Source organism: Ceratotherium simum, chromosome 26, assembly GCF_057802395.1.
Source record: "Ceratotherium simum simum isolate JZ-2026a chromosome 26, ASM5780239v1, whole genome shotgun sequence".
Classification (NCBI taxonomy): domain Eukaryota; kingdom Metazoa; phylum Chordata; class Mammalia; order Perissodactyla; family Rhinocerotidae; genus Ceratotherium; species Ceratotherium simum.
In genome coordinates this window covers 26,457,499-26,476,174 of record NC_141925.1, presented here as the reverse complement: position 1 = coordinate 26,476,174, position 18,676 = coordinate 26,457,499, and the positions used below count along the sequence as shown (strand labels likewise).

At 38.9% G+C, this 18,676-nt stretch overlaps 1 protein-coding gene across 5 annotated transcripts in view; it reads right to left on the bottom strand.

The window, feature by feature from the left end:
- CRCP (CGRP receptor component) overlaps positions 1–18,676 on the bottom strand; it is a 55,909-nt gene that overhangs the window by 25,550 nt on the left and 11,683 nt on the right. For 4 of the 5 annotated variants that reach the window (XM_014794613.2, XM_087417397.1, XM_087417398.1 and 1 more), the window contains 2 exons: positions 18,329–18,427; positions 14,495–14,589 (listed from right to left, as the gene is read on the bottom strand). In XM_014794613.2, coding sequence (XP_014650099.1) covers positions 14,495–14,589; positions 18,329–18,427 — 194 coding nt within the window. The remainder of the gene's footprint in view (positions 1–14,494; positions 14,590–18,328; positions 18,428–18,676) is intronic. The other variant, XM_087417399.1, reaches the window with a different exon arrangement.

Genomic DNA, 18,676 nt, shown 5'->3' with positions numbered 1-18,676 from the left:
ACATCCACACAGCAGAACACTACTCAGCAATAAAAAGGAACAAACTACTGATACTTGCAACAACCTGGATAAATCTCAAATGCATTATGCTAAGTGAAGGAAGGCACAATCTGAAGACTATATACTGTATGATTCCATTTATATGACTTTCTGGAAAGGGCAAAACTATAGGAAAAGAAAACAGATCAGTTGCCAGGCACTGGATGTGGGGAAGGAATTAGTTACAAAAGGATAGAATGTGGTAATTTCTGGGAGTGATGGAACTGTTCTGTAATATACACAAATTGCTTGCATATTAATGACATGATAAATCATTTTAAAAGGAATATTTATATAAGTCCAGAGTTAATTCTAAGATTTCAAGGGTGAAAAATTCCCTTGCCTGGCTGTTGGAAAGGAGTAGCTCTATTCTTTTCCCCTAGAAGAAAAAGCTCCTTCTCAATGCCCAAGCAAGGACACCCAAAGGGCCCACTGGGTCTACTATATATATATTTTTTTTTCTTGAGGAAGATTAGCCCTGAGCTAACATCCGATGTCAATCCTCCTCTTTTTGCTGAGGAAGATTGGCCCTCGGCTAACATCCATGCCCATCTTCCTCTACTTTATATGGGACGCCGCCACAGCATGGCTTAACAAGCCATGCGTTGGTGCACGCCTGGGATCCGAACATGTGAAACCTGGGCCACCGAAGTGGTGTGGGTGCACTTAACCCACACCGGGGTTGGCCGGTGGCCCCTGGGTCTACTATCTTGATACACACACTTACTAGCTTTCTCAGAAAAACTATGTGAAACTGTGGTTATGCTGGAAGAATTCACTACTGGGTTACTGCTTACTAGGTGCCTGATTTGGCGGCACGTATGTAACTAATCTAAGGCTCAGTTCACTCATCTGTAAAACACTGAGTTGGTTGTCAGGATTAAGTGAGGCACTATATATAAAACAGTCAAAACCTTAATTCTCCTAAACTTACATGCTCTCTTCTCACCTTTCCTTTCCTTCATATTCTATAGAAACATTCCCATTGAAAGTTAGCCTATTCTCTGAGCTAACCTCCAATTTCTGAACCATCTGATTATATGCACTTCTTAAAATGGTTTTCAGCTACAAGAAAAGGCCAGGCACACTCAACAACTTCAAACACCACAATTATTAGCTATGAGGGTTGTACCTAAGGCAGGCAACAAAGCCACAACACCAGTGAGGATTCAGTTACTGCTCTCGTCATTGTAAATACAACCTATTTCAAGTCTGTTTTTATCAACATTAAAGGTTGCAATGGTCAAAAAACATTCAGACTGAGTGACGTCAGCATCATGGCGGAGTGAACTTCTCCCACTGAACTCTCCCCCTCTAAGACACAAAAAAAGGACACTGACATTCCAACAGAAGCTATTCACACAACACAGGGGACATCTGAGGCACCCAGGCAGCTGTACACCCGAGGACTGAGGTGCTGGAATCCCAAGAGTAAGTGGAAGGAGGTAAGAGGAGCTCCTTTCCTTCCCCAAGGACTGCGACCCAGAGACTGAGACCACACGGCTCCCAAAGGAGGGGGAGGGGCAGCTCACCGTGTGAACAACAGCGTTCTCCAAGACCCCTCACAGCCCATAGGTATACCCCTACGGAGGGAGCGGAACTGTTGCGAGCGTAGTTTCAACAAGCTAGCCCCTCAGGAGAGCAGATAGCGACAGCAAGGCGAGAAATCTCTGAGATGGGGGAGGCAAAAGTAAGCACCCCTCCCCCACCTGGCCCGCCCAACCAGCGCTTCAGTACAGCGGCACTTCGGCTCAGCCCCATCCCCAGAGGCAGCGGCACTCAGGCGCCCGGGCCCCACCAGCAGGGGCAGCATGCGTGACCACACCCCACCCCCGCAGGCAGCAGCCCACAGGTGCCCGGACCCGATCAGCAGCAGGGCAAGCCTGCGCCCCTGCACCAGAGGCAGGGGCAGCTCAGGCTCCACCACGCCACGGCCCCAGCTTCCCCAGCTCCACTGTGCCACGGCCCCAGCTCCTTCGGCTTGACTGCCCTCCCACCCCCTGGCTCCAGCTACTTCAGCTTGGCCTGTGCTCAGGCTCCAGCTGACTTGGTGCCAGCAACTTCAGCCCACTGCACTCTAGTTCCAGCTTCTTTTGCCCAGCGGCGCTCTAGCTCATCCTTCTTTGGCCCAGCGCACTCGTTCCAGCTTCTTTGGCCCAGCGCACTCTGGTTCCAGCTTCTTTGGCCCTGCAGCGCTCCAGCTCTTCCTTCTTTGGCCCACCGCACTGCAGTTCCAGCTTCCTCAGCCCAGCGGCATTCCAGCTCCTCCTTCTTCAACACAGCGCACTCTAGTTCCAGCTTCCTTGGCCCAGCACACTCCAGTTCCAGCTTCTTTGGCCCAGCACACACCAGTTCCAGCTTCTTTGGCCCAGCGGCGCTCCAGCTCTTCCTTCTTCAGCCCAGTGCACTCCAGTTCCAGCTTCTTTGGCCCAGTGGCACTCCAGCTTCTGCTTCTTTGGCCCAGTGGCACTTCAGCTGCAGCTGCTTCAACCCACCTGCACCAGAGCCCCAGCTGCTTCGGCCTACCTGCCCTCCAGTCCCAGCTGTTCCCACGCTCCAGCTCCAGTTGTTCCCATGCTTCCCCCTCAGCAGCCTCCACTCACCCACGCCTCAGATCAGCCAGGGGCCAACGAGAGTGCCCGTGGATTGAGGTGGGCCAGAATACACAGCCCTTGACCCCCACCCAGTGGCAGCAAGAGGAAACTGTGACCATATATTTTCACTATGAGGAAAAGTAAGCCAACACCAACAGGCACCATGCAAAAATATATTAAATCTCCAGACCAAAAGCAAAATGACAAGCACCCAGAAGTCAACCCAGAAAGCACAGAAATGTATAACCTTAACGACAGAGAATTCAAAATAGCCATCATAAAAAAGCTTAATGAAATACAAGAAAACACAGACAGACAATTCAATGAAATCAGGATTTTCTTCACAAAAGCGATTGAAACTATAAAAAAAACCAATCAGAAATCTTAGAGATGAAAAACACAACAGAGGAGATAAAGACAAATCTGGAAGCCTTAAGCATCAGAGCTGACAATATGGAGGTAAGAATTAGCAATATCGAGGACAGCAATGCAGAAATGCTCCAGATGGAGGAGGAAAGAGAACTAAGACTAAAAAGAAATGAAGAAACTCTCCGAGAAACATCCGACTCAATTAGGAAATCCAACAGGATTATAGGTATTCCAGAGGCAGAAGACAGGGAAAAAGGAGCAGAAAACTTGTTCAAAGAAATAATATCTGAGAACTTCCCAAATCTGGGGAAGGAGCTGGAAATACCAATGAATGAAATAAATAGATCTCCTAAATATATCAACAGGAAAAGACCCTCTCCAAGGCATATAGTAGTAAAGCCGGCAAAAATCAACGATAAAGAAAAAATATTAAGGGCAGCTAGCAAAGAAAATAACATACAAAGGATTTCCTATCAGGCTCTCAACCAATTTCTCGACAGAAACTTCACAGGCTAGGAGAGAGTGGAATGATATATTCAAAATTCTGAAGGACAAAAACTTTCAGCCAAGAATACTGTATCCAGCAAAAATATCCTTCAGATAAGATGGAGAAATAATAACTATGCCAGATAAACAAAAGCTAAGGGAGGTCATTGCCACAAGACCCCCACTACAAGAAGTGCTCAAGAGGGCCCTCATCCCTGAGGAAAAAAAGAGAAAGGGATTCAAAGTTGTGAACAAGGAGGAAAACAGGTCGACAAAACCAGAAAAATTGAAGTCCTCTATTAAAACAGATTAGTAAACAATATAAAACCAAAGATCAAGGGAAGGTAAGCAACAAGCATAAATATAACCTCATCATGTTAAACATGAACTCACCACACAAGAAGGAATAAGATGTGACAACAATAATGTAGAAGGGGAAAAAGAAAGGGATCGAATCAACTTAGTCTAAAGGAATAAGAGGCCATCAAAAAATGGACTATCACATCCACGAGATTATTTTATACAAACCTCATAGTAACCGCTAACCAAATAATCAGAACAGAATCACACACAATAAAGAAAGAGAAAACTAAGAGAATCTCCATACAGAACTACCAAACTAAAGTGGTAGTCTGAAACATACGGGACGAGAAACAAAAGAACTGCAAAAGAACTTGAAAAAGAACGATAAAATAACAACAACAAGCCCTAAATGTAAATGGACTGAACTCTCCAATCAAAAGACACAGATGGTGGGATGAATTAAAAAACAAGACCCAACAATATGCTGCCTCCAGGAAACATCTCAGCTCTAAAGAAAAACACAGGCTCAGAGTGAAAGGATGGAAGACAATACTCCAAGCCAATGGCAAACAAAAGAAAGCAGGTGTTGCCATACTTATATCAGACAAAGTTGACTTCAAGATAAAACAGGCAATGAGAGACAAAGAGGGGCCATATATAATGATAAAAGGGACACTCCACCAAGAAGGCATATCACTTTTAAATATATATGCATCCAATACAGGAGAACCAAGGTACATAAAGCAACTATTAACAAACCTAAAAGGAGATATTAACAACAACACAACAATAGTAGGGGATCTCAACACCCCACTCTCATCAATGGGCAGATCATCCAGACAGAAAATAAATAAGGAAATAATGGATCTAAACGAAAAACTAGATGAGATGGACTTAATAGACATATACAGAGCACTCCATCCAAACACAGCAGATTACACATTCTTCTTAAGCGCACATGGAACATTCTCAAGAATAGACCATGTGTTGGGAAACACGGCATGCTTATATAAACTTAAGAAGATTGAAATCATAACAAACATCTTTTCAGACCATAATGCCATGAAGTTAGAAATCAACTACAAGGAAAAAACTGGGAAAGTGACAAAGCTGTGGAGACTCAACAACATGCTACTAAACAACCAATGGATCACTGATGAAATTAAAGGAGAAATCAAAGCATATCTGGAGACAAATGAAAATGAAAATACACCATACCAACTCATATGGGATGCAGCAAAAGCAGTCCTGAGAGGGAAACTCATAGCAATACAGGCCCACCTTAACAAACAAGAAAAAAGCCCAAATAAGCAACCTCAAACTGCCTAACAGAATCAGAAAAAGAAGAACAAACAAAGCCTAAAGTCAGCAGAAGGAGAGAAATAATAAAAATCAGAGCAGAAATAAATGAAATTGAAATTAAAAAAACAGTAGAAAGGATCAATGAAGGAAAAGAGCTGGTTCTTTGAGAAGATAAACAAAATTGACAAACCCTTAGCCAGACTCACCAAGAAAAAAAGAGAGAAGTCTCAAATAAATAAAATTAGAAATGAAAAAGGAGAAATTACAACAGATACCACAGAAATACAAAAGACTATAAGAGAATACTATGAAAAACTATATGCCAACAAATTGGACAATCTAGAAGAAATGGATAAATAACTAGAGTCATACAACCTCCCAAAACTGAACAAGAATAGAGAACCTGAATAGACCAATCATAAGTAAAGAGATTGAAACAGTAATCAAAAACCTCCCAAAAAATAAAAGTCCAGGACCAGACGGCTTCTCTGGAGAATTTTACCAAACATTCAAAGAAGACTTAATACCTATCCTTCTCAAACTATTTCAAAAAATAGAGGAAGATGGAACACTTCCCAACACATTCTACGAGGCCAACATCACCCTTATACCAAAGCCAGACAAAGACAATACTAAGAAGGAAAACCACAGACCAATATCCCTGATAAGCATAGATGCAAAAATCCTCAAGAAAATATTGGCCAACTGAACCCAGCAATACATTAAAAAGATCATACACCATGATCAAGTAGGATTTACACCAGGAACACAGGAATGGTTCAACGTCCGCAAATCAATCAATGTGATACACACATTAACAAAACAAGGAATAAGAACCATATGATCACCTCAATAGATGCAGAGGCTTCTGACAAGATCCAACATCCATTTATGATAAAAACTTTCAACAAAATGGGTATAGAAAGTCCCCTTAACATAATAAAGGCCATATATGACAAACCCACAGCCAACATCATACTCAATGGGGAAAAACTGAAAGCCATCCCTCTGAAAACAGGGACAAGACAAGGGTGCCCACTCTCACCACTCTTATTCAATACAGTACTGGAGGTTCTGGACAGAGCAATTAGGCAAGAAAAAGGAATAAAAGGAATCCAAATAGGCAACAAAGAAGTGAAACTCTCTGTTTGCAGATGACATGATCTTATATATAGAAAACTCTAAGGAATCCAACAACTACAGCCAAGTGGCAGGGTACAAAATCAACGTACAGAAATCAGTTGCGTTTCTATACACCAACAACGAACTAACAGAAAGAGAACTCAAGAAGACAATCCCATTTACGAGTGCAACAAAAAGAGTTTCTAGGAGTAAATTTAACCAAGGAAGTGAAAGACCTATACAATGAAAACTATAAGACATTATTGAGTGAAATCAATGATGATATAAAGAAATGGAAAAATATTCCACGTATTTGGATTGGAAGATTAAACATAGTTAAAATGTCCATACTACCTAAAGCAATCTACAGATTCAATGCAATCCCCATCAGAATCCCAAGGACATTCTTCACAGAAATAGAACAAAGAATACTAACGTTCATATGGGGCAACAAAAGACCACGAATAGCTAAAGCAATCCTGAAAAAGAAGAACAAGGCTGGAGGAATCACAATCCCTGACTTCAAAACATATTACAAAGCAACAGTAATTAAAACAGCATGGTACTGGTACAAAAACAGACACACAGATCAATGGAACAGAAATGAAAGTCCAGAAATAAAACTTCATATGTATGAGCAGCTAATCTTTGACAAAGGAGCTAAGGACATACCGTGGAGAAAGGAAAGTTTCTTCAATAAATGGTGCTGGGAAACTGGACAGCCACTTGCAAAAGAATGAAAGTAGACCATCTTCTTTCACCATACACAAAAATTAACTCAAAATGGATCAAAGAACTGAAGGTGAGACCTGAAACTATAAAACTCCTGGAGAAAAATATAGGTAGTACACTACTCGCCATCAGCCATAGAGGGATCTTTCTGAATTCCGTGTCTACTCAGACAAGGGAAACAAAAGAAAGAATAAATAAGTGGGACTTCATCAGATTAAAGAGCTTCTACAAGGCAAATGAAACCAGGATCAAAATGAATAGGGAACCCACCAGCTGGGAAAAAATATCTGCAAACCATATATCTGACAAGGGATTAATCTCCACAATATATAAAGAACTCACACAACTGAATAACAAAAAAACCAAACAACCCCATCAAAAAATGGGCAGAGGAAATGAACAGACACTTCTCCAAAGAAGATATACAGATGGCCACTAGGCACATGAAAAGATGCTCAACATCACTAATCATCAGGGAAATGCAAATCAAAACCACACTAAGATATCACCTTACACCTGTTAGAATGGCTATAATCACCAAGACAAAAAGCAACGAATACTGGAGAGGCTGTGGAGAAATGGGAACCCTAATCCACTGTTGGTGGGAATGCAAACTGGTGCAGCCTCTATGGAAAACAGTGTGGAGATTCCTCAAAAAATTAAAAATAGAAATACTTTATGATCCAGCTATCCCACTACTGGGTATCTACCCAACAAATCTGAAATCAACAATCCAAAGAGGCTTATGCACCCCTATGTTCATCGCAGCATTATTCACTATAGCCAAGACATGGAAGCAAGCCAAGTGTCCCTTGACTGATTACTGGATAAAGAAGATGTAGTATATATATACCATGGCATACTACTCAGCCATAAAAGAAGACAAAATCGTCCCATTTGCAACAACATGGATGGACCTGGAGGGTATTATGTTAAGTGAAATAAGCGAGAAAGAGAAAGACAAACAGTGCATGATTTCACTCATATGTGGAAGATAAACCAAAACAGAGACAGATAGAACTGTTTGGTGGTTACCAGGGGCTAGAGGGGTGGGGGGTGGACACAAGGGGTGGAGGGATGCACTTATATGGTGACTGATAAACAATAATGTACAACAAAAATTTCACAATAAAAAAAATAAAATTCAGACTAAACTAATGATTTGAATTGACTACACCTTTAGGCACTCTCACAAAGTGACCTTTCATGCATCTTGTTCTACCCCATTAAAAGTGTTTGGAGAAAAAATAACTCAAAGAGGTGACAGATTGATTGACTTACATTAGCTGGAATGAAATGATTTCATCACAACGGGTAGAATAACAGTGCTTTATCATTCAGGAGTCAAAAGCAAAGAGAGCCAAAAAGCGAAAAGTTAAGCTAGAAACCTAAAGTAATGAACTCAAAACAGATATTCTCATTTGCAGTACAGTCTATATAGCAGCAGCAGTCCACTAGGTTGTTGTGAAAATTAAAATTAAATGAGAATGTTAAATGCATGGAACACTAAATGGGCTCAATAAATGGAAGTTATTGTCATTGTAAGGTGGAGATATGAAACTTCCCTGGTTCAATTTGGTATAATTTTTACTGGCTTCCAATAAGGAAGATCTTCTATGATCCACCGACCTTTTCAAGTGAATCCTCCTTAAAGCTTTTAACATACCAAAGAACAGAATGACTTTGGGTAACAAGTAAATAATCTTCCCTCAGAAATTTGTACATATGATCCTAGAAACACACAACTTACCAAGACTGAATGATGAAGAAATAGAAAATCTGATCAGACCTATAACCAGTAAGGAGACTGAATCAGTAGTCCAAAACCTCAGAGTAAAGAAACGTCCAGGACCAGATGGTTTCACAGGTGAATTCTAGCAAACATTTAAAGAAGAATTAACACCAATCCTTCTCAAACTCATCCAAAATATTGAAGAGGAGGGAATACTTCCTAACTCATTCTATGAGGCCAAGATACAAAAGCCAGACAAAGACACTACAAGAAAACTAAACACCAACATACCTTATGAATATTGGTGCAAAATCCTCAACAAAATACTAGCATATTAAAGGATTATACATGATAACCAAGTGGGATTTATTCATGGAATGCAAGGATGGTCCAACATACAAAAACTGATCAACATAATACACCACATCAAGAAAATGAAGGGAAAAAATCCCACATAAATCATCTCAATTGCAGAAAAAGCATGTGGCACAATTCAACCCCTTTCATGATAAAAATATGCAACAAACTAGGAATAGAAGAAAACCACCTCAACCATATATGAAAAACCCACAGCTAACATCATACTCAATGGTGAAAGGTTGAAAGCTTTTCCTCTAAGGTCAGTAACAAGACAAAGATGCCTGATTTCACGAGTTTTATTCAACATAGTAATGAAAGTCCTAGCCAGAGTAATTAGACAAGAAAAAGAAATAAAAGGCATCCAATTTGGAAAGGAAGCAGTAAAATTATCTCTGTTCAAGACAGCATGATATGTATGTAGAAAAAATCTAAAAATTCCACAGAAAAAACTGTCAGGATGAACAAACAATTTTAGCAAAGTTACAGGACACAAAATTAACACACAAGAGTTGTGTTTCTATACACTAACAATGAATAATCTAAAAAAGAAATTAAGAAAGCAATTCCATTTACAATAGCATTGAAAAGAATAAAATACTTAAGGACTAAACTTAACCAAGGAGGTGAAAGACTCATATACTGAAAACTACAAAACATTGTGAAAGAAATTAAAGACACAAATAAATAGAAACTATCCAGTTTTCATGGATTGGAAGATCTAACATTGTTAAGATGTCAGTACTATCCAAAATAATCTAAAGATTCAATGCAATCCCCATCAAAACCCCAATAGCATTCTTTGCAGAAATTGAAAAATCCATCCTATGGACAGCTAATCTTTGACAAAGGAGCCAAGAACCTACAATGGAGAAAGGAAAGTCTCTTCAACAAATGATGCTGGGAAAACTGGACGGCCACACGCGAAAAAGTGAGAGTAGACCATTACCTTATACCATACACAAAAATTAACTCAAAATGGATTAAAGACTGGAATGTAAGACCTGAAACTGAAACTTCTAGAAGAAAACACAGGCAGTATGCTCTTCGACATCAGTCTTAGCAACATATTTTCAAGCACCATGTCTGACCAGGCAAGAAAAACAATAGAAAAAATAAACAAAGGGGACTACATCAAACTAAAAAGCTTCTGCACAGCAAAGGAAACCGTCAACGAAATGAAAAGACAAGCTAACAATTGGGAGAAGATATTTGCAAGCAATATATCTGATAAGGGTTAATCTCCAAAATATATATATAAAGAACTCATACATCTCAACAACAAAAAAACTAACAACCCAATTAAAAACTGGGCAAAAGACCTGAACAGACATTTCTCCAAAGAAGATATACAGATGGCCAACAGGCACATGAAAAGATGTTCAACTTCATTAACTATCAGGGAAATGCAAATCAAAACTACAATGAGATATACCTCACACCCGTCAGAATGGCTATAATTAACAAGACAGGAAACAACATGTGTTGGAGAGGATGTGGAGAGAAGGGAACTCTCATACACTGCTGGTGGGAGCACAAACTGGTGCAGCCACTATGGAAAACAGTATGGAGATTCCTCAAAAACTAAGGATAGAACTACCACACGATCCAGCTATTCCACTGCTGGGTATTTATCCAAACAACGTGAAAACACCAGTGCGCAAAGATACATGCACCCCTGTGTTCACTGCAGCGTTATTCACAATGGCCAAGACTTGGAAGCAACTTAAGTCCCCATCAAGGGATGACTGGATAAAGAAGATGTGGTATATATACACGATGGAATACTACTCAGCCATAAGAAACGATGAAATCCAGCCATTTGTGACAACATGGATGGACACTGAGGGTATTATGCAAAGTGAAATAAGTCAGAGGGAGAAGGTCAAATACCATATGATCTCACTCATTAAGTAGTAGATAATAACAACAACAAACAAACACATAGAGACAGAGATTGTTGGTGGTTACCATGGGAAGCAGGGAGGGAGGATGGCGAAAGGGATGATTAGGCACATGTGTGTGGTGATGGACTGGAATTAGTATTTGGGTGGTGAACATGAGAACATGATGTAATCCATGCAGAAACACAAGTACAATGATGTACACCTGAAATTTATACAATGTTATAAACCAATGTTACTGCCATAAACAAACAAAAAATAAAATAAAATAAATAAATGAAAAAAAAGAAAAAGAAAAATCCATCCTAAAATTCATATGGAATCCCAAGAGACCCTAAATGGCCTAAACAACCTTGAAGAACAAAGTTGGAGGTCTCACACTTCCTGATTTCAAAACTTACTACAAAGCTACAGTAATCAAAACAGTGTAATACTGGCATAAACAAAGACACATAGACCCATGGGAATAGAGAACCCAGAAATAAACCCTCCAGTATGTGGTCAAATGATTTTCAACAAGAGGGCCAAGACTGTTCAATGGGTAAGGACAAGCTTTTCAACAATTGGTGCCAGGAAAACTGGATATCCACAAAAAAAAAATAAAGGTGGATCCTTACTTTCCACCACACACAAAAATTAATTCAAAATGGATCTAACACCTAAACATAAGAGATAAAAGTATAAAACTCTTAGAAGAAAACATAAGGAAAAAGCTTCATGACATTGGATTTGACAGCAATTTCTTGGATATGACACCAAAGGCACAGGGAACAAAAGGAAAATAGACAAACTGGACTTCAAAATTAAAAATTTTTGTGCGTCAAAGGACACTATCGAGAGTGAAAAGGCAACTTACAGAATGGGAGAAAATATTTGCAAATTATATAGCTGATAATGGGTTAAGATCCAGAACATACAGAAGACTCCTAAAACTCAACATGAAAGAAGAAACAACCCAATTCAAAAATGGGGAAAGAATTTTGAATTGATATTTCTCCAATTAAGATTACAAATGGCCAATAAGCACATGAAAAGATGCTCAACATCACCCATCATTAGGGAAATGCAAAACAAAACCACAATGAGATACCATTTCACACCTATTAAGATGGCTATCATCAAAAAACCAGAAAATAACAAGTGTTGACGAAGATGTGGAGAAACTGGAACCCTCACAAAGTGCTTGTGGGAATGTAAAATGGTGCAGCTATTATGGAAAACAGTATGGCAGTTATTTAAAATATTAAAAATAGAATTATTGTATAATCCAGCAGTTTGACTTCTAGGTATACACTCAAAAAAACTGAACACAAGTCTCATAGAGATATTTGTATACTCATGTTCATAGCAGCATCTATTCACAATAGCCAAAGGGTGCAAGCAATCCAAGTATACATCGACAAATAAATGGATAAACAAAATGTGGTATACAAATAAAATGGAATACTGTGCAGCCTTCAAAAGGAAGGAAAATCTGACACATGCTACAACATGGATCAACCTTGAAGACATTATGCTAAATGAAATAAGATAGTCACAAAAAGACAAATACTATATGATTTCCTCATATGAGGTATTTAGAGTTGTCAAATTCATGAAACAGAAAGCAGACCGGTGGTTGCCAGGGGCTAGAGGGTGAAAAGTATGGAGAGCCATTGTTTAATGGGTACAGAGTTTCAGTTTTGCAAGATGGAAAATGTTCTGTGGATGGATAGCAGTGATGGCTGTATTACAACAATGTGAATGTACCTTATGTCACTGAATTGCACACTTAAAATTGGTTAAAATGGTGAAACAAAAAATCATTAAGCAACAATCAGATATTTTAAAAAACACAAATACTCTATGATTCCACTTTTATGAGGTATCTAGAGTAGTCAATTTCATAGAAACAGAAAATAGAATGATAGTTGTCAGGGCTAGAGTGAGGGGGACATGGGGAGTTGTTTAATTGGTACAGAGTTTCAGTTTTACAAGATTAAAAAGTTCTGGATATCGGCTGCACAACAATGTGAATATATTTAACACTAATGAACTGTACACTTAGAAATTTAAGATGGTATATTTTATGTTCTGTGTATTTTACCACAATTAAAAATAAAACAAGGGGCCGGCCCTGTGGCTTGGTGGTTAAGTGCACGCGCTGCGATGCTGGTGGCCCGGGTTTGGATCCCGGGTGCGCATCAAGGCACCACTTCTCCGTTCATCCTGAGGCCGAGTCCCACATACAGCAACTGGAAGGATGTGCAGCTACGACACACAACTATCCACTGGGGCTTTGGGGGGAAAAATAAAATAAATAAAATCTTTAAAAAAAAAATAAATAAAAAAATAAAACAAGGGCTGGCTCGGTGGCACAATGGTTAAGTTTGTGCACTCCACTTCGGTGGCCCGGGGTTTGCAGGTTCAGATCCCGGGCGCAATGTACACATTGCTTCACATATAAAGTAGAGGGAGATGGGCACAGATGTTAGCCCAGGGCCAATCTTCCTCAGCAAAAAGAGGAGGATTGGCAACAGATGTTAGCTTAGGGCTCATCTTCCTCACCAAAGATAAATAAATAAATTTTAAAAATAATACTAAAACAAAATATATACATACACACACACACACACACACAGATAACACATTTGAAAGATGTCTGTCTTCAGAGTTCATTTGGAGAAGAGAGGCAAGGGGAGAAGTGCACTTAGTTTACTGATAGTGTATCAACTGGGTGCCTGAAATAACAGCAAATGGTTCCTCCAAAAGAAAATTATTGATGGGCCGGCCCCGTGGCTTAGCGGTTAAGTGCGTGCGCTCCGATGCTGGCGGCCCGGGTTCGGATCCCGGGTGCGCACCGACGCACCGCTTCTCCGGCCATGCTGGGGCTGTGTCCCACATGCAGCAACTGGGAGGATGTGCAGCTATGACATACAACTATCTACTGGGGCTTTGGGGGAAAAATAAATAAAAAAAAAAAAAAGAAAATTATTGATTATCCTGAATGAAATGACAAAAGCTTTTGGGATTTATCAGCTCTGGAATTAATTCTAAAAGACCAGGGCTAGTTTTCTTCTTATGTAAACTCCTGATCTAATTCTCAATGATGTTTTTAATTCTACAAGCTTAACTTATTCAAGAAAGTCATCAGGCACTAGAAGAGCAGATAGAATATTATCAAGCCATTTTTGCCCCAAGCAAACACAAATGTCAAATGACTTAAGTGATCAACTTTATAAAAAGCACTTTAATTTGTGAACCTCATTTTTCAACTAATTTGGTCTGAATGCTGCAAGGGGGTGATGGGACAGGTCATAGAACTGGGACTCAAAAAAATATTTTGAGATTTAAAAAACCCACTAAGTTCTGTTCCTGGCTCTAGAAGGATCCCTATGTCTAAGTCTCAACTGTCTCATCTACAATATCATGATCCTACTTTAAAAGAGCATTGTGTGTTAACTATAATTCAAACTCTAACTAAAGATAAATACAGAGTTGCTGAGGATGGCTTTTATAAGCTATCATTTTCATTATGTGTCATTCTTTTCCTACTTAAGATAATTTTTACTTACTTGGTCAATTTGTGGCTTTTCATTGCTGTGAGAAATTCTCTAACAATCTCAGGACTCTGGTGCCTGCATGGTGTTTTTGATATGTATTTTAATGTCTACAAAAAAAAAAAGAAAAAAGCAAACATAAGATAAAGAATACTGAATGAGAAAAAGAGAAGGCAATGGCTATAATTTAATATTCTAAAAATTTGTTTCAAAAATCTTCTATAAAACAAATGCCTTCAGGAGAATCAATCTTCATATAATACGAGTTCCTCAAAAAGAAAACCAATAGCTAAAACAGGAAAAATAATGAAATTTTAGAAGAAAACTTTTCTGATCTTAAAAAAGCAAGAAAAAATCCAATTTGACAATTGTGTTAACATATTTCAGATAATTTTTTTAAAGACAGGGAACCCCAAGAATAAAATAACTAGCCATGAGTCCATATGGATATAAATGACTGAATAAATAAATAAATGGATGAGAAGGAACAACCCTTTCTTACAGAAGAATTCTAATTATTAAAGTAGAAGGAATGAGGGAAATAAATCACCATTAGGCAATTGCACCATAGTAATAATTACTGCAGGAATGACTTACCACTGAATGCTAAAATGGGCAAAGGCTTAAGGAGAAGTACGATATTTGCAGAGCCTCAAAGCATCATCCCCAAAATATTGATTAATTACTATGGTGGTTTTAACATATGTCCTCAAATTCTTCAATATCCTTCTCTTCAAGAGGTGAACCCTAATCCTCTTCCCCTTGAATGTGGGCAGGACTTGGTGACTCCTTTCTAACTGGTCATGCTCGCTTAACAACGGGGATACATTCTGAGAAACATATCGTTAGGTGATTTTGTCACTGTGCAAACATCATAGAGTGTACTTACACAAACCTAGATGGTTTAGCTTACTACACACCTAGGCTATATGGTACTAATCTTATGGGACCAGTATCATATACGCGGTCCATAGTTGACCAAAACGTCATTATGAGGACCATGATTGTAAGAATATGGAAATGGAAAAGCAGTAGTAACTTTAGAGTGGAGAAACCAGGCAGATACCTTAACCAAGTGATCAAAGTTAATGGCATCAGTAACAAGACACTGATATCATGTACCCTATATCATGCAATGAGAAGGGCACATCATCTCTGTGGTATTCTTCCCCAAAAGCCCCATAACTTCAGTCTAGTCATGAGAAAACATCAGACAAACCAAAATCGAGGGACATTCTACAAACTATCTGACCAGTACTCTTCAGAAGGTTCAAGGTCATGGAAGAGAAGGAAAGATTAAGGACCTATTACAGATTGGAAGACATTAAGGATACATATTAACTAAATACAAAATGGTGTCCTGAACTGGATCCTTGAACAGAAAAAGGGCATTACTGGAAAAACTGGGGAAATTCAAATAAAATCTTCAGTTTAGTTTAATAATATGTACCAATGTTAATTTCTTAGTTTTGATAATTGTACCAGTTAGGTAAGATGTTAACATTAGGGAAAACTAGGAAAAGGGTACACGGGAACTCTTAGCACTATTTTTATAACTCTTTTGTAAGAGTAAAATTATTTCAAAATAAAAGGTTTTTATTTTTTTTAAAAGAGAGAATCCCACCTAGACATAATTTGAGAGGAATTTCAAACCTGAAAAATAAACAGTAGCCTGAAGCATCTAAGTAAAGAGTCTCTCAAAAATTCAAATATCAGGCTGGCTTCAGACTCCTCCATACCAACAAATACTAATAGACCAAGTAATGCCTATAGAGCCCTGAAGAATAAAAGTTGAACCCAAGAACTCCATATTCAGATGAGTTCTCATTCACATTAAGAACACTAGCAGGACCAGCTGGTGGCGCAGTGGTTAAGTCTGGCGTGCTCCACTTCTGTGGCCCAGGGTCACAGATTCGGATGCTGAGCGCAGACCTACACCACTCATCAAGCCATGCTGTGGTGGCAACCCACATGTAAAGTGTAGGAAGACTGGCACAGATGTTAGCTCAGGGCCAATCTTCCTCAAGCAAAAAAGAAAAAAAAAAAAAGAGGAAGATTGGCAACAGATGGCAGCTTAGGGCCAATCTTCCTCACCAAAAAAAAAAACAAAAAACAAAAAACACACACACACACTAGAAATATATTCTGAGGTATAAAAAACACACACTAGAAATATATTCTGAGGCATAAAAAGTCTCAACACAGGGGCCGTCCCGGTGGTGCAAGAGGTTAAGTGCGCACATTCCGCTGCAGCAGCCCGGGGTTTGCAGGTTCGGATCCCAGGTGCGCACCGTCACACTGCTTAGCAAGCCACGCTGTGGCGGCATCCTATATAAAGTAGAGGAAGATAGGCATGGATGTTGGCCCAAGGCCAGTCTTCCTCAGCAAAAAGAGGAGGATTGGGAGATGTTAGCACATGGCTGATCTCCTCACAAAAAAGTAAAATAAAAAGTCTCAAAACATTTACCACCACAATAACTCTCCTTAAGGCACTATGAATTGAAAGCAAGAACTTAAGGACTGGCAGTGAGCTTAAACTGATTGTGTAGTTAAAAGCACTTGACAGTTTGAAATTTGGTTATAAAACTAATTACCAACAAATGTTTTTTTCTTCTTTGAAAGAGATGAACTATATAATGTAAAAGAACATGAATGAATAAACGAATGATAGAGTTTTAAACACATGATTACATGAACAGACTTGGATGGGGAGGAATGGTGACAAAAAGCTAAACCTCTCATTTTCCTTAAAAGGGATTATGATAAGTTAATTCAAGTTTAATAGTATCTTCAAAAGATAAAGATGATTAAAACCAAATCCTCTTAGAGACAAAACTGGACTTGGAAGAATATAGCAAGAAAATATAAATTAAAATGACAGATACAAAATCATACATGACATATAATGGCTTAAATTTTCCTCTTTTAGGACAAAGCATAAGGTTGGGAGAGAATGCAGCAAAATGTCAACTAGATACCAACATTATGAATTACTTTCATAAATTTGCATGAATTTGCTTTCTTCTTTACGCTTTTTGGTACTTTCTAAGTTTTTTACAATAAAAAGTATCACTTTTTGTATAATGAATAATTTGGCTTTGCCCAAAAAGAAGGTGTGGCCTTTGCCCTCAGTTTCTGGGAGGTAATCTCCAGACTTTTAGAATGTTATATCTAATAGGAGTATCTTTTTCTGGGACCTTAAATCATACTGGATAGTCTTAACAATGTGACTTAGGGTAGGGGCTTTGGGTTATACTGTATCAGCTGACCTGGAGGCTGAGATGAACTACACGGGTGATCACTCATTCAATCATGCCTATGTAATGGAGCCCCAATAAAAACTCTGGACACCGAAGCTCATCTGAGCTTCCCTGGCTGGCAATATTCTACACATATTGTCACACAACAATTTTGAGAGAGAACTGTGTCCTGACTCCACATTAAGAGGACAATGGAAGCTCTGCCTCTGGTATTTCTCCTGGAATCTGCTGTATTTGACTCTTCTCTTGCCAATTTTAATCTGTATCCTTCCCTTGTAATAAACCATAAATGTGAATATAATAGCTTTCAGTGAGTTCTGTGAGTACTTCTAGTGCATTATTGAACCTGAGGGTGGTCTTGGGGATCCCTGACTTGCAAGTGGTGTTAACAACTATTAATTTTGTAGTTGGCTGATCCTCGTGGTTGACCGAACGCTTTCCACTTTTATAAACAGAATAAAAACTGGGTTATAGTAAAAATATTCAAATCAGATAACAGGCAATCTTGATTCGATGGCCAGTCATCAGCAGAATAAACCAACCCCCCTCAAGGGTAGTTCAGGTAAACCCTCCAGAAGCCTAGGCTTACTTCATAGGTAATAGTATTCAAGTTCTGTTGCCCAGAACTGTGTTTATTCTTTCCACTTTCTTTACGTTGCTCTTTCAGATCAGTCAGCAACTGGAACACCTAGGAAGAGATATACAAAGCACTTTTATAAATAAATTTGAGAAATATATCTATGCCAAGGTCAATGATTTTGAAGGAAAAATAGTATTTCTATTCTTCCCACAAACCCTCTCCCTAACTCTTGAATTAGAGCAAATATGAGCGTGAGATGCATCTGATATTTTTAAAATGCTCTTTTATCTAAGTCAAATAATCCAAATTCATTAGTTTACTTAAAATATTTCATGGGCCAGCCCGGTGGCTTAGTGG